The sequence below is a fragment of the Molothrus aeneus genome, chromosome 20 (genome assembly GCF_037042795.1).
Source record: "Molothrus aeneus isolate 106 chromosome 20, BPBGC_Maene_1.0, whole genome shotgun sequence".
Lineage (NCBI taxonomy): Eukaryota > Metazoa > Chordata > Aves > Passeriformes > Icteridae > Molothrus > Molothrus aeneus.
In genome coordinates, this window is record NC_089665.1 from 11,289,860 (window position 1) to 11,313,572 (window position 23,713).

General features: G+C 44.3%; 4 protein-coding genes across 5 annotated transcripts in view; 3 read left to right on the forward strand and 1 right to left on the reverse strand.

Annotated features, from left to right (window-relative positions):
- Positions 1 to 3,236: 3,236 nt before the first annotated feature.
- On the forward strand, positions 3,237 to 5,486 carry MED31 (mediator complex subunit 31). The gene is made up of 4 exons (XM_066563235.1): positions 3,237 to 3,343; positions 3,680 to 3,757; positions 4,283 to 4,379; positions 5,102 to 5,486. Exons 1-4 carry the CDS (start codon positions 3,334 to 3,336, stop codon positions 5,292 to 5,294), a joined length of 378 nt encoding a protein of 125 aa, XP_066419332.1. The 5' UTR covers positions 3,237 to 3,333; the 3' UTR covers positions 5,295 to 5,486.
- A 968-nt stretch (positions 5,487 to 6,454) lies between these two features.
- TXNDC17 (thioredoxin domain containing 17) lies at positions 6,455 to 8,622 on the reverse strand. The gene is made up of 4 exons (XM_066563236.1): positions 8,441 to 8,622; positions 7,634 to 7,715; positions 7,286 to 7,361; positions 6,455 to 6,740 (listed from the first exon to the last, which is right to left on the reverse strand). Exons 1-4 carry the CDS (start codon positions 8,580 to 8,582, stop codon positions 6,672 to 6,674), a joined length of 369 nt encoding a protein of 122 aa, XP_066419333.1. The 5' UTR covers positions 8,583 to 8,622; the 3' UTR covers positions 6,455 to 6,671.
- Positions 8,623 to 8,662: 40 nt separating this feature from the next.
- On the forward strand, positions 8,663 to 21,409 carry KIAA0753 (KIAA0753 ortholog). The gene is made up of 16 exons (XM_066563234.1): positions 8,663 to 8,688; positions 9,079 to 9,219; positions 10,006 to 10,615; positions 11,115 to 11,221; positions 11,509 to 11,571; positions 12,415 to 12,630; positions 13,724 to 13,934; positions 14,995 to 15,194; positions 16,337 to 16,488; positions 17,233 to 17,322; positions 17,496 to 17,583; positions 17,817 to 17,987; positions 19,012 to 19,093; positions 19,734 to 19,854; positions 19,995 to 20,219; positions 20,317 to 21,409. Exons 2-16 carry the CDS (start codon positions 9,130 to 9,132, stop codon positions 20,432 to 20,434), a joined length of 2,544 nt encoding a protein of 847 aa, XP_066419331.1. The 5' UTR covers positions 8,663 to 8,688; positions 9,079 to 9,129; the 3' UTR covers positions 20,435 to 21,409.
- A 1,407-nt stretch (positions 21,410 to 22,816) lies between these two features.
- Positions 22,817 to 23,713, forward strand: part of PITPNM3 (PITPNM family member 3) — a 47,005-nt gene continuing 46,108 nt past the window's right edge. For both annotated transcript variants that reach the window (XM_066563621.1, XM_066563620.1), the window contains exon 1: positions 22,817 to 22,952. In XM_066563621.1, the coding sequence (XP_066419718.1) occupies positions 22,931 to 22,952 (22 nt within the window). In that variant the 5' untranslated portion in view covers positions 22,817 to 22,930. The remainder of the gene's footprint in view (positions 22,953 to 23,713) is intronic.

A 23,713-nucleotide genomic window follows, 5' to 3' on the forward strand; every position in this document is an offset into this window, starting at 1 on the left:
TCAGAAACCTAGGAATGTATATTGCTCCTGACAAATGGCTGACTTCAAATTCACCTGCTGTCCTGGTGTCCGAATAGAAGCCCTCAGATATTTTTAACCAACTTATTAATGAAAAACATAAAATGCTTTCTGACACATGACATTTAATCTTGAATTTATCTTTGAATTCTAGTGTTTGCCTGAAGCTGGAAGACTACCACAGTCACAGAAGTACATGTGCCAGTGCCTTCAATACACCAGTCTTTTTACACCATTTCATCCAATTTGCAGCTTGCTTGAATGGTATTTGGCATCTACAGATGAAGTGGTTCCACCATGACTGTTATTGGCTGCCTTCTGAAATGCGCATTACCTGCCAGTTCCTTGACCTCAAAAAAGAAAACTTTGTGAAGAGTTAAGCCTTTAATTAAATATGTTCTGACAATTGTTTTAGTTGCTGAAAACTATGATTTTGTTTCTATTGAATTACAATTATAGCATTGGAGTAAAAAAATTGCAGACTTTGTGCTGGCTTGTTATATATATAACATAATGCATACTCTGCTCTCTGTTATTTAACCATATTTGAAGCAGGATGCTCTCCAGTCTACAGGAGCTGTCTTGCATTCTGTGGGTAAAAATCCTGTCAGATGTCCATGTTAGTATCAGTTTGCATTCTGTTCCAAAGCAGTGGGCAAACGGGGAGTGAACAAGAGGGGATGTCTTGGGTTTCATGCACTGGTGTGGAATATGTCCCTGTTTCATCTCACTTGATCAGTTTTCAGTGATGAAATTGCTGGACCTTTTTTCTCTCTGGTGCAAATGCACTGCACTATGGTGTCACAGAGGAATCTTTTGCAGCATTTCTCTTCCTCAGGGTTTACCTCCAAGATTCAACAGCATGCCAGATGAGACTTTATTTTCTCTGTGTCTCATAAAACCTTGGTGGCTTCAGGTCCCAGGAGTGGCTCCATTTAAGACCTGTGACTCTATGCCGGTTCTAATGAGTTAAGATAAATTTATTGTCCTAAACCATGACATTTCTGGCAGGCAACAGCAATGATAGCAGTCTAGTTTCTATGAAAGGAGAAACTGATGCAGCAATGTCATTCTGGTTCTATGACAATAAGACAAATTTCTGGCTCACATTTATATTAACACATGTCCTGCAAGTCACTCAACATTTAAAAACAAAACAACAAAAATCAAACTTTTCTTAGGGAATGTTCCATATATAAAATCCTTTATACTATAAAATCTCATATGCTAAAATCCTGATTTTTAATTTTGTTTCTAATTTTGATGGACAAGAATTGAGATGTTTGACTTAACTTGGGCAAACCTACATAGTAATTTATTTTTGTGACCAATCCTTTTTTAGGGTTCTCTCCTCTGAAGTCACTCTTGGGAGAGAAATCCTGTTCTAGAATAGCAATGCAGACACGTGGGATCCATTTGATCTCTTCTTTTAGCTCAAAGTGTGTGTTTACTGGGGAGTGACTTGTTATGTTTTGATATAGTAATAGTAGTATTCCACAACCACTAAAATGTAGCTTAAGAAAGCAACCCTTTTTTTATTAAGAAAAAACTATGCACGGATCCTTTTTATATGTTTTTTGTAATGCAATTCCCAGGGAAAAATTCATACTGCATAGGAAAATACAGTATTATAGAAAATTGCTATGTTGGATGCCAAAAATACTTCAACAAATGAAAATTGAAAATGATTAAACAACAAATAAAGGAAGAAATTAGTAGGGTTTCAGTAAGTCTGTAGAGATTGCTTCCACTGCTGCTGCTCACTCATGGAGCATTTGCTTATTAATGGTTTTACTCTGAGACTACTGTGTTTTAATTAATGAAGAATTAAGGTTAGAGGTTGACAGAAATCTCCTTGGCTGACTGTAAAGTCACTATACAAAACAAACCTGCAAAGCTCCAAACTTTGTCCAATATCCAATATTTACCATTAAACTTTAAATACACTTTAGTATTTTAGGGTTGATTCTCTCCACTTCCTTTTGCTCTGGAAGCAATGAACAGCATCTTTGTCTAGTACAAAGCTAAAATGAATGTTCTGCAAATACAAACAAAATTTCATCCTCCTTTTATCCTTCCCTGCTCAAGGGTTATGTGGGGCAAAAGCATGCCTGGATCACTGACCCCAAAGACAAATTCTAATGGCTCTGGGACTGCCTGGCCTCTGTGGCAAACGGACAAACCAGTACCCGTGCTCCAGTACCCATTCCCAGAAGGAATGTTCACGTTCGGGAGGAGTCGTAGGGGCTGGTGTCGCAGGAATGTCACCCTGAGCTTGCACTGGGACCCCCTGGCACAAGCAGCACCAGGGCTTTTGTGTGACCGAGCTTTTCTCCCCTCCGATGGGGAAGTTCTGCAGGGCCGGAGGCAGCCGCCGCACAAAGCGACTGATGTAAAACGGAATGCTGCTCGTTTAAAAATACACTGGTTTGTACTTTAATGATTTCCGAGTTCTTTGGGGTTTGCCGTGAGCTGCAGCAGAGCACGGTGAGAAGGAAGGAATTTGTACAGACCATATTCGAGGAGTGAGGGGATGGTGTCTGCCGTGCTGAGCTCCCGACACCGCAATGTTTGCAGGCTGCTCTGCGGGGCAGACACGAGGGAAGCGCTCCGAGCAGTGCGCGCACACCCAGCCCGTAAAATGACCCGCACGTGTGCAAGGCGCGCCGTGTCAGTGTCCCAGGCCGAGTGCGAAGGACTGTGAGTGGGCACACGGCCGGGAACGGGGACGGGGACGGGGACGGGGACGGGGACGGGGACGGGGACGGGGACGGGGACGGGAACGAACGGCGCCTCCAGCGCAAGAGCGACGCTGGTCTCTAGAGACCATTTCGGGCCCGCGCCGCGTCCGGAGCGGAGACGGACACCGCCGCGCCCCGCCTCCGCCGCGCCCCGCCTCCGCCGCGCCCCGCCTCCGCCGCGCCCCGCCTCCGCCGCGCCCCGCCTCCGCCGCGCCCCGCCTCCGCCGCGCCCCGCCTCCGCCGCGCCCCGCCTCCGCCGCGCCCCGCCTCCGCCGCGCCCCGCCTCCGCCGCGCCCCGCCTCCGCCGCGCCCCGCCTCCGCCGCGCCCCGCCTCCGCCGCGCCCCGCCTCCGCCGCGCCCCGCCTCCGCCGCGCCCCGCCTCCGCCGCGCCCCGCCTCCGCCGCGCCCCGCCTCCGCCGCGCCCCGCCTCCGCCGCGCCCCGCCTCCGCCGCGCCCCGCCTCCGCCGCCGTTGCTATGCAACAGCCGCTGAGTTCCCAGAGTGCCTAGCGTTGCGTTTCGCCGGGCCGTCGGCAGGGGGCGTGCTTGTCGCCGGCGGGTGTGCGCGCCCCGGACATGGACGCAGGTGCGGGAGCCCGCGGGGCCGGTGCGGGGCCGGTGCGGGGCCGGTGCGGGGCCGGTGCGGGGCCGGTGCGGAGCCGCTGCCGGAGCTACCCAGGCGCCCAGGCGCCCAGAGTGACGGGACCGCGCAGGCCGAGAGGCGCCGCGCGGCGCTGAGGCCCTTTGCAGCCCGCGGCCCCGCAGGCCCCTCCCGTGCTTGCCCTGGCCGGGCCGGCGCGCGTACCGGGCCGTTCGCTGCCCTTCGCCCACCCCGGCCCGCTTTGCTCCCGGGCATAGCGACTGGGATTACTTTCAATCTATTGTGTGGGTCCAATTCTTACTGGTTTTTTTCTTTAATCAGATGATACAGGAAATCGACTTCGATTCCAGTTGGAGCTGGAGTTTGTTCAATGTCTGGCAAATCCAAATTACCTCAACTGTGAGTACTTAAATAAATACCAGGACCCGCACGAGTTAACACAGTGTATTAATGTTTATTGTTACTGGTAATTTGAGAGAGAGCTAAACAAAGAAAAGGGTTTTTCACAGCATAAAAGTAGTCTGTAAAGAAGAAAATAACAAGTTCCAGTCTGTTATTAAAAAGTAATGTCAAGTTAACAGCATTCCTTTATCTGAAAACGGAATTTTACTAATGTGAATAGTTTTAGGTACTATACATAACTCATTGCTAATTTTGATGCTGCAGTCAAATTTTCTTGTTTCAAAAAGCTGTTCCATTCAATGAAAGATGCAAACTGTAAGGGAAATGAGACCAATCTATTATTTTGTTGACATAAAAATCTTATTTTGCTCAGTGTTTTTTTTAATTAAAAATATAAATTAAATATAAATTATTGAAATTTGATTGTAATGAGAAAGTTTTGATTTTGTGTTTTTTTCCAAGTGTGCTGATATTTTACACCCATCTGTAACTCTCAATTCCTTATTTGTCTTTTTATTTCAGTTCTTGCACAAAGAGGCTACTTCAAAGATAAAGCTTTTGTAAATTATCTTAAATATTTACTTTATTGGAAAGAACCTGAATATGCAAAATACCTGAAGTAAGTGCTAAATTCCCTTAAGTTTCTGCATTTTAATGGTTTGCCATTGACCTCATTTTACACACCGTACAGCACCACGTTAGGATTTCATTTCTGCCTGTAACATTACTTTTGTCCTCCCCGCAGCAGAGATTATGCAAGATCATGGTTATATGCAATGTAGATTTTCTTGTTTCCAAGAGTCCACATGTAGCAGCAACGGGCAAAATTATAAAAAATTCATGAGTTTTGCATAGAGTCTTCCTTTAAAACCTTAATCTGCACTTTCTATGGGTTTAAAATCAAACTATTGAACATTAAGGTAAAAAAGCAGTTAAGTGAATTTTAAGATCAGTTTTGCATTATTGATGCTTACATGAGGCAAAGGGTGATTTTGTGTTTTTGCAAGTGTGCAAATTCCTTCCGTTTTTGGGAAAATGGTTTCAGTCATCTTTAAATGGGCTCTGGAAGCAGGCCCTGTAAAGCCTGTTGGATGGACGGATTTGGCCTATCAAACCAAGCCACTGGGGAAGAAGGCAGGAATGTGCATTTATTACTGGGATTGGATTCCTTGTTTCCTGGCCTGATGCTGCAGTTACCAACTCACAGTGTGGATGCTGAAGTCGTTTCACACTTGGGTAAAGACATATGAGTCAAAATTAACGACCCACAGAAGTACTGGAGACTTTAGATCTAGTCTCCCTTTAAAAACCTGTATTAAAGCGTGTTTATTTTTAACCCAGGTATCCTCAATGTTTGCATATGCTAGAGCTGCTCCAGTATGAACATTTCCGCAAAGAACTGGTCAATGCTCAGTGTGCCAAATTTATTGATGAGCAACAGATCCTCCACTGGCAGCACTATTCCCGGAAAAGGATGCGCCTCCAGCAGGCACTGGCTGAGCAGCAGCAACAAAACAACGCCTCTGTAAAATGAAAAGCACACGCAGTAGTGGTGATGAGGTGTACTTTGTGATAGTGAAGTATTTACAGAAGATGAATGAACCCTTTTGCAAGTTTGGCTCTGGGTGTGTGTCCCTTTTATTTGAATTTATCAAGTGACTGGGGTTGTTTTTGTTTCATCAACTCTTTTGAAGACTAATAAACACCTGCAATTTATTTTACAGCATGGACAATTTTGTAAGAGCTTTACTACAATAGCTATTGATTCCTCTTAATTTTGAAAACAAAATCTAGATTTGTTACTTACTGTCTACAAAGAAATGTAGCTCTAAAGGCTGTTCCTAGGAAGCCTTTTCCCTGGAGAATAATGATGTGTCTCAAAGTGTACTGAGAACTCCCTGCTACTTACAGCTCTGGGACGAGCAAAGGTGAAGTGACGATAGAGTCAAAACTGTGCAGTTTTTCCTTGAAACCAAGCTGAGCTATTACTTGTCACTTCTGTTTCCCTGGCAGTCATTGTTGATGGAAGTTATTTTTCCTTACAGCATGTGGTACAGATAGAAATCAGACTGTACAGGGTGAGGTCTGGGGAGCAGAGATAGGTGCTGATAAACTCTCCAGGACAGAGAAGGAAACAAGCTGTAGCTGTCTCTGTTCTGTTAAACTCAGCTTCCCTGAATCTTGGCCTCTGCCCATGCAGCAGTGGCTGCTCTGGAGTCTCTTTACACTCCATGTAACAAGAACAGGGTGTGTGGGGAAACATGCCATTGCTTGGAGTATTGGAGAAGCACTTGCCATTTATTCCTGTATAGTTTTTTATTCTAAGAACATAGCTCTTGGCATCTGCCAGAGTTTTAATTTTCATCTTTTTAGACTGTATTTCTGGTGCATTCATGTTGTATTTCCTGTCCTTGTAGGAGCAGGTACTCCCAACTGTTAACCATTAACATGTGATCAGTGACACTACAGCTGCCAGCCATCACATTATCACACTTAGACTGAACAGATAAGCCATTAAATATCTTTGGCATTGAAAATTTATCTTAACAGTTTCAGTAATTATGTGGTCAGGCTTAGGAAGGAGGTCTTTCTGTTTCTCCCCTTCCTCCTTATTCACTGTAACTTGTAGTTACACTTCAGTAAGTGCAAGCTAATCTGAATTTCTAACATGAGCTCAGCTCCTTTGAAAAGAGGTTGTTCACAAACTCAAGTTTATTTGGACATGAAAGGAAAGATACAGTTTTTCTTGTAAGATTTTAGTGTAAGGTTTGGACCCAGAATTTCAGGACATTTATCTTAACTAGTCCAAAGTAATTAATCATTAAAGTTTTAACAAAGGTCAGTCATTCCTTGAAAGGACAGTGCAGTAGTTGAGACTACCATCTTCATCAATGATTGACTAGTGAGGGTTTTAGTCTTCAGTAAACAACATACGCACAAGCTCTGATTTAAAGCATTCTTCTTCAACCAGCTTCTGAGGCTGAAAGAAAAAAGTTCATAATTAAAAAACTTGTTCTAGCTGAGAGCCATTTGTACATACTAACATTAGCCACATCCAGCAACTTTGGCCTGGGGAGTGAGGTAGTGGGGGTGGAACAAGAAAGGTAACTACAACTAAAACATTCCTGAGGGTTCTCTGGCCTTGGAAGAGGCGTTTCTAAGAAAGTAACTGCTAATTTAACTAACATGTACAAGTTACAACTTGAGCTGCAGTCTGAGCAGAGTGCTTGGAACTTGTTTCACTCCTGTAGCTCAGTGTTTGGAATTTTCAAAAGTTGAGGAGCTGCAAATCAGGAACAGTAACAATATGTAGCTAAGAAGTTTTTCAACCTTATTATAGACATTACACAATAAGCAGAATGATTCTCTCTTGAGGAACTGGGAGCAGAAGAGCTGTTTAGAATGCTCTGGTCTCCTTGAACAAGAGAGGGTTCTGAGAGAATACAAGTGACTAATTCATTCAGCCCTAAATTCCTGCCAGGTCCCCATCTCAATGCCTGTAGATTCAGAACATAAATCACTTACTGTTCCATATTTAAGCAGTGTAGGCACTCCTGTTAGTTTCAGATTCCTCCTGAATTCATTGTTGGGATCCTTCCAGCTGTTCAGAAAGAAAGTGTTAAGCACAGCTTGTAGAGGGGCATTTTGAAGTTAAAATAGCTTCAAAATTATTCAAAGGCCTTTGCCTCATACCTTCCCAATGCCCTAATCAAAACAAGCATGCAGATTGATTATGTCAGAGATAGTGAGGACCTCAAAAAATGACTGACTCTTGACAGAAAAGGACAGCTCAGTCAGTTTTTTCAACAGGTTAACCACCAGTCCGCCAACAGAACAAAGTAATCCCATTTGTCAACATTCAAAGGTACTTACCAGGCTCTATCTCCAACTAGACAGTAGATGAAAACTGACTCATCAGGCAGGTTATGAAGTTCCTTCCTCACAATTGGCTCAGCTAGAAAATAATTTTTAAAATCTGTTAGTACTAAATAGTCGTGCTACAGAATCACATGGATTAACTTGGACCGGCAAGGCTACTAATTAATGTTTTGTCTGCTTTAGTTAGAGATCTCTATTTTGGTTGCACCTGGCTATCCACAAGTTTCTCAGAGTTTATTACATGCTTGAACGCTGACTGGACTTGTGTTGGAGTAAAGGCGAATTTCTTCTCTAACACGAAGAGAAACACCCTTGTTTCTCTTGTTCTGTCCTGTCCTGGGTGTGGCAGCCCAGCACAGCGCCCTTCTGCAGGGTGACGGTTCCCTAAGGCACCTTCAGACCTGCTCAGACGCGTAAAGCCCAGCAGTTCAGTGCGGTGATTTCTCAGAAGGAAATATTGCCGCTGGACACGGTCGGGGAAGCCATCGCTGCGCCTCGACACGTGCAGCATAGGTGAAGCTGACGGAAGGGTTCAGGTCTGTCCGTCTGTCTGTCTGCTGGGCCGTGTTAGGAGCCTACGCGAACAGCCCGCGCCGTTCCATGTGCGCAGCCAAAGGGGCAGCGCGGCAGCTGCGGCTCACAGCCCGCTCAGCCCCTTCAGTTCACCAGGGGAACCTGCGCCTGGAGCCTGGCACCGGCTCTGGGGCTGCTGTGCCCGCGCGGCATTTCCCGGAAAGGCACCCGAGGCCTCTCCGGCTTCCTCAGGACCGACACGGCCCATGCCGCCCCTATGCGCCTCACCTGTCACGCAGTCGGGACACCAGCTCCTGCCCTCGGCGTCCTTATCGCCGCAGAAGAGCGCGAAGATGGGCCGGCCGTGGTAGCTCTGCGCCGTCCGCACGAACTCGGGGTACCCGCGGACCTGCCTCTCCTCCCAGCCCATGGCGGCAGCGGCGGAGGCTCCGCCCAGCCCGGCCCGCGCGGCCGCCGTAGCTCAGCGCGCTCCCGGCGGCCCGTGCGGCGGCGGGACCGGGTTCGAACGGCGCCTGGTGCGTCCGCCGCGGTCCGGGCCGCCCGTCCGACCTGCCTGCCTCCCTGCCTGCCTGCCTGCCTGCCTGCCTGCCTGCCTGCCTGCCTGCCTGCCTCCCTGCCTCCCTGCCTCCCTGCCTCCGTCCCTCCCTCCGTCCGTCCGTCCGTCCGTCCGTCCGTCCGTCCCTCCCTCCCTCCCTTGCGGCAGCGCCCAGGGCCCGCCGTGCCGGTGCCGCCCGGGACGCTGTGAGGGCCCGGGCCGGGAGCAGCCGCGGGTCCTGGGCGGTTGCGAAGAGGCCGCCCCAATCTGTCCACGGCTGCTCGGGCTGGTTCTCCCTTTGTTACTCACATCAGACCCGGGATGGCTTTTGCCAGTCTGAAATAACGGTTTATTGTTCTCGCATTCACAGCTGTGATCACAAGCAAGGGATAATAGTGGGATTTGCTCTCGAGCCGATGAGATGGTACCGAGCAAGACAGCGGTGTCTGATGATGCGTTTGCATTCACCAACCAGCGATACAGGAATGAAGCTAAAGCTTTACAAACACAGGTACCATTTGCCGTCTGTAGCAATGCTGAATTGGTTTTCTTCGTGATTGTAACAAAAATATGATTCTGACCCACTTCATGAGACAGCCCAGCAGGGAGTGTCATACTAGCTTTCCTTGCGCTGTCACACATTATCTTGACACTGTCCTTTAGTAAGGCTAGAGATCACAAACTATGTGTAATTATTTTTAATTATCTGTTGTGGTTCAATCCCAGTAGGCAGCTGAGCACTTGCTCACCCTCTCTCAGTTGGGATGGGGAAGAGAACTGGAAGGAGAAAAGTATGAAAAGTTATGGGTTGTGATAAAGGCAGGTTAACAGGGAAAGCAAATGCTTTCCTGTTTTTGTGCACAAACAAGGCAAAATAAGGAATTCATTCTCTACATCCTATCAGCAGGCAGGAATCCAGCCATTTCCATGACTTCAGCACATATAACAGTGACTTAGGAAGACAAATGCTGTCACCAGTCTCCCCTTTCTCCTTCTTCCCTGCAGCTTTTACTGCTGAGCGTGATGCTACAGGGTGTGGAATATCCCTTTTGTGAGTTGGGATCAACCATCCAGTTGTTTCCTCTCTAGCTTCTTGCCCACCCCCAGGCTATTCAGTGGTGAGCAGGTGAGGAACAGAAAGGGTCTTGACCTCTGTGAGCACTGCCCAGCAAGAATGAAAACATTGGTGTGCTGTTAGCACTGTGTTCATCACAAATCCAAAACAGTGCCATCATGACAGAGTTGTATCACCTGTGTATAGCATTCTGTATAACATCAGGGATTTTTTTTTCAACAGCTCCAGTTTAACAGAAATGTTCCTGCAGTCCCAGAGAACTTGGCTGTCAGATTCTCTCACCCCCGTCCAATTATAATAGAAAAACTGAAGGCATCCAGTGATCAGAGAAATCTAGTTGGAAGTGAGGACCTCAGCCTGAGAAGCTCTGGGATGTTCTCAGTGGTATCTGAAGAGAGACTTAAATTGGCTGTTCAGCTGGCAAAAAGGGACATCAAACAAAGACGTCTCGAAGAACAAGTAAAACAGCAGGTATTTGGAGATGTCAGCACACCGTTGTGGACCCAGAAATCACAACCACAGAAGACTGAAGTATTTGCAAGTCAAGAAAATAAAAATACCCCAAAGTCTCAGACTCAGTTGATGTGTCAGCAGAGGCTTGCCCAGCCTTCCCAAGGAGAGTCTGCCAGCTCTGACACCAATGTTCATCTCTGCCTAGTTAAGGAAGGAAAGCCAGTAGCAGCTGTTTTGGACTCTCCTCCCAGCCAGGACACAGGACCAGACCACAAGCCAAATTTAAATAAAAAAGAACATCAAAATATGCAAGAAGTTCAGCGTTTGCAAAAAGAATTGAGGCGCTATGTCCAGAAAATTGAAGATTTTATTAAAAAAGGTGTAAGAGTGAACAGTAATTATATTATATAAATGATATAAATGTACACTAGTTTGTTGATTTTTTGCCCCTCATTTTTGGGTTGGATTAGAATTTGTATTTATGGCTGGACTTTTGAGAACCATCTATTTTTTTGAAAACTAAATAAAAGAATAGCTAGCCAGCTTAAGCAGTTGGTTTTTTTGTAATAACTAGCAGGAGGTTTAACCATTCCTAATTTTGAGTGCTTTATCTGCAACTTTGTCATAAAACTAATCATAGTTTTTATGACAAAGATTTTTTAAATAACTAATGAGCTGTGTTGTATTAGACTGTTAAATAGAAACAGGATGTAGAGTTTACAATAACTAACTTGCATTACTGTTAAAGGAACCCCCACAAATATGTGGTTTGGGTCTGAATGGAAAAGGCTTATTACTAAATTGTCTGTTGTCATGACTTAATTGGCATTTTCACAGATTAAATTAAGATATAAAACTTTATATTCTGTGCTTTTTAGGGAGAGATAGAGAACTTCTAGATCCTGAAAACGAGCAGCGGCTTTGCACTAGGAGACAGCAACAAGCTGCACGGTCAGCTCGGATGCTCTATGTGCTCCAGCAGCAGGTAGGAACCATGATTTTAAACTGGGATGCATAGGAGCTTAGTTTGTTGTGATGAATTTGTCAGAAACTAACTGAAACAAGAGGCAGTCAGTTGGGTTATCTCTGAACTTCCATGGCATTCTAGTTTAGATCTGAATGGTGTGACTGATTTCCCTTATGGCTGGACAGAGAGGTGAGCATCACTGTTGGAAAATCTCAGATGCTACAGTGAAGATCTATTGTTCATTTATAGACATGGAACTAATTCTGACTGACTTGCTCCTCTCTGTCTCCTTTCTTGATAAATAGGTAAAAGAAATTCAGGACAATTTAGAGAAACTGAGTCCTCATACAATCAAACATACTAAAAAGGTAAGATGTAGCTATCCTTCAGGCTGTAAGTGACTTATCAACAGAGTTTTCTGGATAATTGAGTTTGATTGTCTAGGGTGCAGCTAAGCCTTCTCCAGAAAGGAGATTTCCTTTGTATCTTACATATTTTGTCTCATTCTTTGAGAAGTATGGCTCACTTGGTCTGATACTGCCTTTGCCGCTTCTTCTCAGGTCTTGTCTGCAGTAAATGAGAGGAAGGTGGTTGGTCTTCTGTGTTTATGTGCCTTCTAATTCCTTCTTCATTCCAATTTCTTTTTGCAAGGAATTAACAATGTGTTCTATTCTTGACTGCTTTTTTTAGACTTCTGGTTGATGACACTCAGTCTTACCAGCCTTCTTTCTGATTTTCTTCTCTGCCCAGCAGTCTTCAGGGGGATGGCTGAGATCTGGCCCACAGTCTAGCCAATGTTGCCCTGTTGTTCTCTTGTGCTTTTTCAATCACTTGCATTTTTTTCTGTAACAAAACAAGGAGGATTGAGAATATTTTTGTTTGTGCAATTGTTGCACATTAGACTCCAGCCAACTGTAAATAGCTACAGTTCTGTGTTGGCACAGTAGTTGAAACACCATGACCTGATATACCCAGGCTGTTTTACCTGAGGCCAGCATGACATTAATAGGAGTACTCTTTTGAGGAATCTTGAGTAAATTACTTCAATGCCTGTTTTGTTTTGTCTCATCTCACAAATGGATTAATATCAATTAAAATTATTCCAAGCCTGAGTGTTTCTGCATGACATTGCAGCAACAATTCTTCCAGTAGTATAAGTATCCATAGAAACTATAGATATTAAAGCATTTATTTATTTTTCATTTTTCCAGTCCCGAGCAGTATCCAGGTTGGCAGCAGCACATAGAGGAGCTGTACGAACCTTGCAGGCATTTGCCAATCACTTTACAGATCAAACAGATGAGCAGATTCCTGCCCATTACAAGGAACTGGGCAGTCTCATTCGTCAACTGTCTCTTTGCTCCGCCAAACTAGAAGGGGATTCTTCCATTTCTGAAGCTATCATAGACATTTTGCTGCAAGTTGAGGTAGGAAAAAAGCATTTGTTTTTGCTAAGGCAGGAAAGAGGTTGTGAAATACGAGATTGTGTTTGTGTTAATGAAATGGCAGAATATATTACTGGGTTTGTTTTTATTTTTAAAGGCCATATTTTCTAATGCAAAAATGTACTTCTAATGTTCCTAAGTAATGATGGTGTAAAAGAGACATGCATACTAAACACAGAAGCTACCTACTGCTGGTCTTGTTGATGCTGGTCCTAGCTTTCTTGGCTGTCCTGGTAGAATGAGGACTAGTAGTGATAGTCGTAACAAAGCATCAGTTTCTAATTCATTAGTCATTTTCAGGACAGAGAGAATTCATTTTATACATAGGTGTGCATTAAGTGTTTTATTACTCTGGATGCATGCTTTAGTCATCAGCATCAGTGGCGAGCACCTGAGCATCTCATACGGTGTTGCGTGCAGAGCTGTCCAGGCAGAAGATAAAGTTGTGGCTACAAGAGTTACTTGGCTCTGTGCCCTTCAAATATCTTTTTTACAGATATCTGATGACTTATACATGTCATTGGTATCACAGAAAAGTTCTGATTCATGTTGCCTGCTGCATAAATTTAAAAAAGCAATACCAGAGCCGTAAGATACTTTCCTTAAAATACTGTTAAAACTGTAAGAGGTACATTTTTAATTTTAGTGTTATGACCTGCTTATGAGAACAGTAAGAGTGCTAACTGCCTGAGAACAGAAAAGAAGGTAATGGTTTATGTTTGGACATAGCATTGGAAGAGGTGTCTGTGTTACCATAGTCATGTGACCATGAAGTTTTTGTTGGTCTGTAGCCCTTGTGTTCGATTCTTTTTGAGCATTCTGTAAGCAAACAGTTTGCTGGAGTCAGTTGTAAATACAAAAATATAAGCCTTTTCAGGGAGATTGAAATAAATAATGTGAAAAAGCTTCTACATGAACAAGCTATCGGTCTGAAAAAACCTGAAAGTTATCATCTGAAAAAAAAAACAACAAAACAAAACCAGACCAAAAAAGCTCCACCTGCTTAGAATGAATTTGCTTTTCATTACATCAGATTTACTGAGAGAGTAATTAAAACTCTAAATATTTGGTGCAGGATCTGAATTCACTGCTAGAAAGCAAGCAAACACCAAAAACAGTGAACAAAAGCATTTCAGCTTCTCAGGCCAAATCTCCAAGGAACACCGAGACATATCCAGACAGAAAGCACTTTCTGTCTCCAAAAGGAGAAAACAAACCTCTCACCTTAAAGAGACAGCATGGACAAGAGTCTAAAAAACCTCCATGTGCCAGGAGTCTTTTGACTGGTTTGTATTTTGAATAACTAAATACATTTTTATCACTTAACTTGCCATCTGCAGTGCAATTTTTTAGTATGGTATTGTTGGTCAGAAGTTGGTTAGATGTTAGCAAATCAGTCTAACAAAAACCAGGCTGTAGTTGTTTAACTGTTCATAGTGAAAAGTTGTTCTGTGTCTTTGGCTCAGAATTCCCTTGGTTGGTACAATTTCTCTACTTCTGGGAGCAGTGGCTGTTTTATCCTGGCCAGTTCATTACTGTTAATATCTTTTGCACAACAGTCACGCTTTTGTACCTAGAGACACATGAGCTGATACTTAAGCTGAAGACTCGGGGCTTTTAAGCACTATCTTGCAGTGCAACTGTTTGGAATTGGCTTTCTATATCATTCTTTTGCTTTGGATATGAAAGGAAAGGAGCTTTATTCTTTCTCAAGGTGAGATAAATATACCTGAAGTGTTTTGGCACCTCATGAAAGCCACTGTAAGTTCTTACATTATTATATAAACTATATTAACTGTTTTTCTTCTTTGTGGTGACTTCCTCACACCTCAGGCTGGTTTGTACTACAATAGTGAGTATTCCCTACTACCCCCAGGAGCAGGAATTCCGTATACTGAATTCTGGCAGTCCAGGCAGACAGTATATAAACATGTAATGGTTTCCATGTGTCTAAAAGAGGATGCTTTGTTATCACCACCTAGACCTCATATAAAAATTGCTCCCAAAAGACTTTCCCATGACTTGCATATATATGTATATTTTCAAATATCTCTGTATGTATAAATATGTATATGCACACAAACCCCAAACCTTCCTGTTCATCAAAACAATGTAAGAAAGACAATTTCTTTAATATTTGTCAGGAAATACAAGGGTAGAATTTTTCATTTTGTCTTTGGTTTTTTTTTTAAATTATAGTAGAGCTTAAAAATTCATGATAAGGTATACCTAGCATAACAGAGGTATCGAATGTAGAAAAAAAGACAATTCTTGCTCCTTTCAACTTACAGTTAACAGTTCATATGTTTAGTATAGATAAACACTGACATGTTGCAAATATTTCAGCAGTTCAACAGGCAAACAGTTGTGCTCATATATTACACAATAAATACCAAGGAGAAAGTGGCCCACCTACTTCAGAGAGAAATGCCACTTTGCAAGGAAGCACAGATGTACTGGTGAGAGCTAGAGCTGTAAAAAAAGAGTCTGTCCTTGAAAGTGCTGCTTTGAAGAAGAAAGGTGTGTTATTGCCTGCAAAACCACAGGTATGGAAGTGATAAATCATTCATGCTGTCTTCTACTTGTTTTCTGGGATTTGTTGTATAATATAAGACACTGTCAAAGCTTTTCACTTCCTCACAATATTGTTATTTTGAGCTAGGAGACATAGGGGGATAAACTATGTCATCTGCCTGTCATTGCTAGTGGTTATGACTGTTTTAGAAAATGTTTTTCTAAAACAGTATTTACTGTTCCTTGGAAGTATACTCTACAACTAGAAACAACAACGGAACAAAGGAAAATGCTCACTGAAACTAGTTTAATGTTTGAAATTAACGTGGTTTTTTTCAATTTGAAATTAAAGCTGAAGTATCTTCCTCCTATGGTCATCCTCTATCACAAAAAATGCACTCAGCAGTAATGTTGTGCTAATGTTAGTAGGAGAATATAAGTTACTCAGGCTTACTTAATTGATAATAGGAAAGATAAAACTTCACTATACAAGTTCTGATTTCCGCTAAGTCCTTGCAACCAGAAAGAAGCTCCATAGTGGAAAGAAAACAATTCTTAAAAGACTAGGGCTATATTTTGTTAAGAAGTGTATTTTTCTTTTATCCATTCCTCAGAGTATCACTTTTAACTAGGAAAATCAAATCTGACATAGTAACATAGGTATATGCTTATGTAACTTTTACTGCTTCCTGTCGCTGGGGATCCGTGAGGATCATGGGCAGGAAGGTTAAGCATTTCAGCAATTGATATAGAGGGGACGAGCCTAAGTGACCTTGTAACAGATGTGGGAATATTATAGTTTTGTGGCTGAATACAATGTTACCTTGGAAACCTTCTATTTGGATTCATAAATAGTTAACTATTTATAATAGATTTATAAATAGTTAACATAGAGTTTAATTCTGAAAAACCAAAAGTAAGTTTTTTCCCCATGAAGAGAAACACTGGAAAAGGTTGGAACTGTTTGCAAAAATAATAGTTGCAGGATTTAGCATGTGTTCTGTTCAGGCACAGCTTTGCTTCCCTTTAAAGCACTTGTAAATCCTTCACATACATCAACTGCAGCAAAGCCAGCAGGCCTGATTTCAAGATAAAGTCTGAAGCAGAATGCCAAATACTTTAAAAATTCAACAACTGGAATAGGCGTTTTTAATGCGATCATGTTAATTTTAAGGGAATGCTGAAATCTTTAAAATCAAGACGGGCACACCCTCCAGGAAAGCATGCCCGATTTCAAGAGCCAACTATAGCTTTCCAGCTAAAAGAGAACAAACGACCTGTTAAGGAGAGCAAAATGCCTCGCGTGCCTTCAAAGCCTGCAGCTGGGTATGTTTGCAGTCCCCTGGCACCCACCTCTGCCCTGCTTCCCAGTGGAAATGCCTCTGGATCTGTGCTAGTGACTAGGATAGAGTTGGCCCAGCACAGCTTGCTGTCACATAGCTCCTCTCCTTTCCCACTTGGCCCAGAGCAGCCCTATTCCCTAAAGCCTGGGAAGAGCCAGGGCTTTAGTCTTTTGTCTGAATTGCTGCCTGGGAGTCAAGAGCAAACTGTGCAAGGTGGGGCAGTGACAAAACACAGGAGGAGGAGTAGGTATTCTCCGCACTGCATTAAGAAGGTAAATATTATCTCCCTGTTTCAGAAGGACAAGATACATATATTTGTCCCAGGCAATAATAAAGTGCAGATTTGTTTACTCTTAACTCTGTTCAACATACTGTTAGACAGGGGCTCTCCAAATTTAGGTTGGTTTGCGACTGGTGTTTGTGGCATTTGAAGCCAGGAGATCCAGGTGCTAGATCTCCTAGGCAGTGTCCATGGTAAGATGAGGAGTTCATTTCTCTGGACAGTATTTGTGGATAAGCATGTAGTTCCTGTTACAGCAGAAACATGATTCAAGATCCCTCATTCTCAACAGAATTTTCTGTATTTTATGTTTTTAAAGTCTATTAATTTTCTCTCCGAAGTTTCTTGTAACTCTTCCAAGCTAATGCTGGAAATTACACTATTTCATTCTTCAGTTGTTAGAATGTACATTTTGTAACTCTCTATGCTACTGTGCTATTTTTAAAGACTAGCAAGGCTTGAAGCAAAAAATTCAAGAGGAGTGAAGGTTTTAACTGACCTTTGCAGAGGAGAAATGGAAAAAATACAGAAGTTAAGGTAATGACTTTCTTTGAAAAATTTCATAAGAGGTGTCAGATCTGATATGAACTTCTCCCCACTCCCAACAGTGGGAGTAAATGTAAAAATACATTTATGTAGTTTGGTGTTTAAAATTATTGTCGGCATACCAGGTTTCAGAATGGCATTGTCTTGTGTTCTTCTTTGTGCAGGTCACAAATTGTTTCTCCAGACCAGTGTGCAGACAAAGCTGAGAAGGAGATACAGGAGTGGTCAGAGCCTCCATTTGACAGGACACAGGTGGTACAGGCAAGCTCATGCCACTGGGTGAATGATGCCTTGAGAGCTGTCAAATATTTGTAAAGGGGCAGCAAACAGTTCGTTTTCAACTTAATGCTTAATTAATTTCAACATAATTCAACTTAATCACTTTTGGTTTGGTTTGGGTTTTTTTTCTTTCTTTCTTGTATTGGGTTTATGTCTTTTTGTTTTCTGTAACAGTTGTTTTTGGGATTTGTTTTTTTAAGTTGCAGGTTGCAACAAATGCAGATATTCTGAGTGAAAAACTATTGGATGATCTTTTGGAAGATACTGCTCAGGAACTGTGGAGCATGGATCAGCATGAGAGACTCCAGGCTGAGGCCCTACCTGTGACTGACACTTACAGCCTGGAGTCAATGTTGCAAAGAATGGAAGAAATTGAAGTAAGATTTTCTGTCTTGCTTAGTCTCATTAGTGTCAATTTCTTGTTTACTATTCATGAATTATAATAGCTGTAAGTATCTACATTCTTAAATGAAGCAAGGTCTGACTAGATCAGTGTCGGAGATCAAAGACCTGGATGGAGTTTGTGCTTCCAGAAGACACAGTGTAAGGACAGAAAGCAGAGTGTTTGATTAATGTGTTCCTGTAAAGTTGGCAGACCTGAGTTTGCATCCCATCTCAATACTTTGTGGCTTAAATCTTTGTGTGTGAATGGGAGAATCAGTATGGTGATTATGTTGATTGTCTAGCAGAATGGAAAGTATATTAATTTGAATTTTTCCCTTTTGTGTGCTATAGAATCTCAGTATTCTAGCAGCATGACCATCTTGAGGAAATATGCTCTGGCAATCCAAAATATTTCACAGGGCAACATGGAGAAGTCAGACAAATACATGGTTATCTTTGCCTTTATTCATCTTTCTATATAAATATTCTTAAGGTTATCATTTACTTGACTTGAGTTTTCTCATATATTGCTTTCTTGAAAAGTGTTCTATTTTTTCATAGTGTCTGGTTTGAGTTCCAGTTTGACCTTCCTGTTCTCTGAAATTTATTATGACTAAGAACTACACAGTTTAGTGCCATTTGCTCCTAGAGATCTGTTCATCAGTTGGAAGTGTGAAGTTGCAGTGTCCTTGTCCCTGAGGCACTGGAGCACACACTTGGATTCACTGTTGGTGAGGCAGGAGCAGCTTGAGGGCCCTTCGTTGTTTGGCTAAGGGCTGTTGGTCTGAAACGGGAGGAGTTCCCATGGGACTGGCAATTAGTTTTGTATTTGAGAATGATACTTTGAACAAGAGAAAAGTCTGTGTTTTCAATCCCCCACCTCTTTTCTGTGTTGTGTTGCCGGCCAAAGTAAGGCTGCTTAGCCCAAGGAGGATCCTGGCTTGCTTTGCTGTCAGTGATAATCAGTTCAGGCGGGCTGCCAGGTCCGTGGCTGACTGCTGTGTGTGTTCACCACAGATGTACCAGGAGGCTGTCCGCAGGAGAGTCACACAGATTGTCTACAGTGACTCCCACTTCTGGGCCCAGCAAGACAACATGGGTAATTGTCTTTTTTAATACAACTTGGTTTCCCTGTAATCTGTAGGTTTAAATTCAGGTGTTTTGAAATCAAGGTAATTGGATTATGTATGCTCAAATAGCACCACTTAGACACGTTTTTTACCATAGGTGATTCTTTCAGAGGACAGTTTCTAAGATGTAGTTCTAAAATCAGTACTTTATCAGCACTCCTTTTCTTTATCCTATGGTTTGATTGAGTAGCACAGTGAAGCTACATTGATTTTCCATTGGATCACATACAACTTTACTGAAACTCTATTGTTAAACACAAGTTGGAAAATCTCCCAGTAAGACTGGTGAAGATTTACCCCAAATCTTTATAGATTCTTTTTCCATGTCTTGGATTTACCATTGAATTTGAGAGACTGTGCTATTTTCTGTCTCTCTGCTAGAAGTACCCACTGGCAGGCCAAATGATTTATACTAAAGGTAGTATTTCTAAAATGCTCAGCTTTGATACACTGAGCTGTATTTATGTTTTTTTCTAATTTTGAATACTTTACTTACCTGGAGGACTTCCCCTTAAAAGAAACAAAAGTCTTTGTGAGGACTTAACCTGCAGTAGATGTAGTTTTTCTCTTTCAAAAAACCAATTTAAAATAGTATTTTCTTCCTTCTAGAACTACAAATGGCATCAACAGCTAAAAAACTTACACCTCCTCATCCAGTTCAGATAACCAAATTAATCAGACATGGAGAGCTGGAAACAGACATTTTATTTGAGAAACCTTTTGACAGCACGTAAGTGGAATACTTGGCCCTACACTAAACTGTGGTGCATAAGATCTATGTGACTTCATTATAGTATTTTCATTTCACTAACTCTTCAAAAAGAGACTTAAAAATTTAGCTCTGTCTTGATGATTGTTTTATCTTTTCAGTGATATTGATGAAAATAAAGAAGCAGAGGAGAAATTGCAGACTGGAAATGATATTCTGCAGCCCTCGCTTCGGAATTCTCTACAGAAAGCATATTCTGTGTCTCTCTCTGTGCCAAGCAATGTGCTCCAGAGCATCTTGGATTATAACAGCAGATACAAGCATCATTTAAAGCTTATTTCCCATGAGGCTGTGGGCAGTTTCGATCCATGGCAGATTGCTGAGAGGTATATGAACTGTCTTTGTGGTTTGGAAGTGAAAGACTGGAATTTGAAAGCTGACTTTCTGAACCTTCTCTTTTTTTTTGCCTTCTCTCTCCCTCAGTCTTGCAGAGCAACTGACAGAAGAAGCCCTGTGTGACGTGGCAGCAGAGCTGCAGGATGTTTGTGAGGACTATGCAGAAGCTGTATTCACATCAGAGTTTTTGCAGCCGGTGCAGTGAATTCTTTCCCACCTGTCCCACCAACATCAGCCTCAGCCTGTGAGATTTTCTGCACTGGATCTCCATCAAAGATTAATCTTAGTTTTTTTTATAAAGCCATTATAATAATGTTTTCCTTTTCAGAAAGGACTTCCTTACTTTTCCTTTTATTGGCTAATCACCTTAGCACATGCTACACTGGAGTGAGTTCTTTTGGAGATGTAGCAATCCAGTGAAGGATTCTCATGGCAGAGCACAAATATGCAAACATTTGTCACTGGCTACTTGCAGGCTTGCTTGAGCTCTTGCCGTAGGCTTCAGAAGGGAGTTCCTGAGTACCTGTAGTAGCTAATGCACCGGCAAAAGGAGACCTTCCAATAGAAGCATGGGATAGAGATGTTTCTTTTTCTTAAACTAGTCTAAAATGTTACATTTTTATCAGCTTTTAGTGAGCGATTCAACCCCACATTCCTTTCTCTTAAGAATCCCATTGAAATCAAGAACAACAAAATAAATGAGCAACTGGCATTTCTGCAACATTAAATTAACTTGTTTCAAGTAATCAAGGTACTGGTTTGGATTATGTCTGGAGTCAGAGCAGTGACTAATAATTAACTTGAGGTAACCCAAAGAACATATGACAGTCTGTTTCCTTTGTCAATTTTTTTCTCCAATATTGTTCAATCTATAACACATTCATTTTTAATCCTCTAAGATTATTTTTATTTCCTCCAATTAGAACATATATTTTAAAAGTAATTTAGTTTCTCTTGAAGCCTTGTTTACTATCTCAATTTTCTTCAAATTTACATCAAATGTAGATGTTACTGCTGAAGTGGAACTTTGCTGATATGTGATTTCTATAACTTAAACCAGCTGATTTCTAAAATTGTAAGTCAAAAACACTAAAGCAATAGTGTGTCTATGTATACATATGTGTGAAAGTGTTTTGAAGATGTTTTATTTTTTAATAAACAGTTGTTTATTATCACTGAACACAGTTTTAATTTAAGATAACTTCCCTCTGAATCCATTTGGAATAGCGCAGCATATTCTATGATTCTGTATATCCATGGTCTTTCTCTAGGATTGCTTTCTTTGATGGCTTAGTGACACTGTAGCACCTTTGGAAAAGCAATCCTTGTCAAATCTTTTAAACAGGACTTGTGTCCAGCAGCAGAGGCAGTGTGGCTCGAGGGCAAACTACAGCATGTATACTATCACTGTCACCCATAGCTGGGGGAAGGTGAACATAGTTTACTTGCAGCTGGCTCTGGAGGTGGGAACTGCTGGGTGTTCTGGCTATTCCACTTAAGGCTCAGGCAAAACCACTTAGCTTGCCATGTTCTCAGGGGTATTTGCTGTGGCTCCTGAATGAACTAAGCAATACCCCTAGCAAATCAGGCAATTATACCTTCCAAGTCGGTGTTGGCACAGAGCCTTTAAGTTGCTTTAGGACTTGGTTGGATTATGTCTGCTTAGTTCTTTAATTGTAGGATTTTTGGGGCAAAACTTTTGTTCACTGCCCTTTAAATAGCGGTATTCCGACACACTGCAGTAACATACAAACCCTCCTAAGATCTCTGCCAGCCTCCTCCCATCGTTTCTACAAGAAGGGCTGTGACTGAAGTCATTCCTTAAGATTAATTTCTCCCGGTTATTGGGGGTTCTGGAGAAGTTCGCTTTTCTGCTTTTAGAGACATGCTGCTAATGAGGCTCTTGAAGAGGGACGAACCCTGTAAGTTCCCTAATTCAGCTTTCAGCAGACTCTAAGCCACTTGCCTATGGCTGACTTAAAAGGCAGCTTTGCAGTTGTTCCGCCACTGCATTGACACGGGGCTTGGCAGCACCCGGAGGAATTTTGCTGTTCAAATCCAGAGCAGCCGCTCGCAGGAGCAGCTTGGCAGGGGCAGTGCGGCAGCAGCAGCCGAGCCGTGCGCGCCCCCCCAGCACCACGGGCCGGCGCAGGGACAGCGCCTCTCGGCCCCGAAGAGCTGAGGGCACGACGCGGGTCTCAGCCCCCTCCGGCTCTGCGGGCTCGCAGCTCCGAGGGGCGCCAGGACGGCGGGGGAGCCGCGACCCCTCCCCGGGAGGCGTGTCGTGAGGGCTGCGGGCGAGGCGAGCTCCAGGCAGAGGGTCCTTGCCGGCAGCGCCGCGGCGAGACCCGCGGCCGAGCCCTTGCCGGGGACGGGGGCTGCTCGCACCGCGCGGCCGCTCTCTCTAGGCCGTATATGCGCAGCCACGTCCCCGTGCTGGCCCGGCCCGGCCCGGCCCCCGCTCTCCGCGGAGCCGCTCACTGCGCCTTGAGCGACGGCGGCTGCGCCTTTAGCGGCGGGCGGGCGGCACCGGACGGCGGCGGCGTCTCCCGGGCGCGTCTCTCAGCGCCGCAGGCAAGGGGGCGGCGCGGGGCCTCTGCCGAAAGCCGATGGGGCGCCGGAGAGCAGGGTGCCGGAGCGCCCAGCAGGCGAGCACCTGACACGGCTAAGGACGGCTTGGCTGCGGGCGGGCAGCCCTGAAATGGCGAAATCTCCACTCCCAGGTAGGTGCTGAGCCTGCGCGGCGCAATGGGGCAGTCCCGAGGGGAGAGCGAGGCCCCCGGGGCGGGATGGGGCGGCCCCGAGGGGAGCGCGGGGCCCCGGGGGCGCGGCGGGGATGAAGCTCCGGCGCGTTCCCCGCCCACCCGCGGCTCCGTGGCAGCGCCGTGTCCGCGTCCTTCGCCGCCGGCCCCGCGGAGCAGTGAACGCGAACTCGTGTGAACGAGGCGCGGGTACATTCGTCCTCGTCGAGCACGGCCCGCTCTGCCTTCGGCCCCCGCATCTGCCGCTGCCGTGGTCAAGGCACGGCCGTGCGGGTCTGCGGGGGCATCGCAGGCGCCCGCGCCCATCGCCGCTGCCCGGCCTCCTCCCCGCGCTCCGCCGGTGCTGCTCCGGGAAGGGTCGCTCCCAGCTCCCGGGGAATTCCGTGGCTGCCGCCTGGTCGGGGCGGTGCTCGCTGCCGCCCGCTCGGGAGGAACAGACCGAGAGGCAGCAGCCGTGGTCGGAGAGCAATACAGGTGTGCAGTTGGGTGGAATTTGACGAAAGCCTGCCCTGAGCCTTGCCTATTCATGTAACTTCTGCTTCCTCTGGAGCCTGAGCAGTGTGGAGGTTGGAGGTCGGTTGGCTGGGGCTGAGAGCAAGGCTTGAGGATGCTCAGCAGCAGCAGCAGCGCCCAGATGTCCCGTGCCCGGTGGCAGGTGCGGCCTGAAGGAGGTAGCATGTGTTCTGTGTGCACGAAGCCAGAACAGATGAGCGTGCAGTTGC

Excerpts from the sequence above, each read along its gene's own strand:
- MED31 (XM_066563235.1), top strand. Across the intron at positions 3,758-4,282 it reads AAATCCAAATTACCTCAACT|TTCTTGCACAAAGAGGCTAC; the intron begins GTGAGTACTTAA and ends TTTTTATTTCAG. Across the intron at positions 4,380-5,101 it reads GAATATGCAAAATACCTGAA|GTATCCTCAATGTTTGCATA; the intron begins GTAAGTGCTAAA and ends TTTTTAACCCAG.
- TXNDC17 (XM_066563236.1), bottom strand. The coding sequence starts at position 8,582 with ATGGGCTGGGAGGAGAGGCAGGTCCGCGGGTACCCCGAGTTCGTGCGG. Across the intron at positions 7,362-7,633 it reads CTAGTTGGAGATAGAGCCTG|CTGGAAGGATCCCAACAATG; the intron begins GTAAGTACCTTT and ends CTTTCTGAACAG. Across the intron at positions 6,741-7,285 it reads CACTGCTTAAATATGGAACA|CCTCAGAAGCTGGTTGAAGA; the intron begins GTAAGTGATTTA and ends TTTTTCTTTCAG.
- KIAA0753 (XM_066563234.1), top strand. The coding sequence starts at position 9,130 with ATGGTACCGAGCAAGACAGCGGTGTCTGATGATGCGTTTGCATTCACC. Across the intron at positions 9,220-10,005 it reads CTAAAGCTTTACAAACACAG|CTCCAGTTTAACAGAAATGT; the intron begins GTACCATTTGCC and ends TTTTTTCAACAG. Across the intron at positions 19,094-19,733 it reads GGCCCAGCAAGACAACATGG|AACTACAAATGGCATCAACA; the intron begins GTAATTGTCTTT and ends TCTTCCTTCTAG.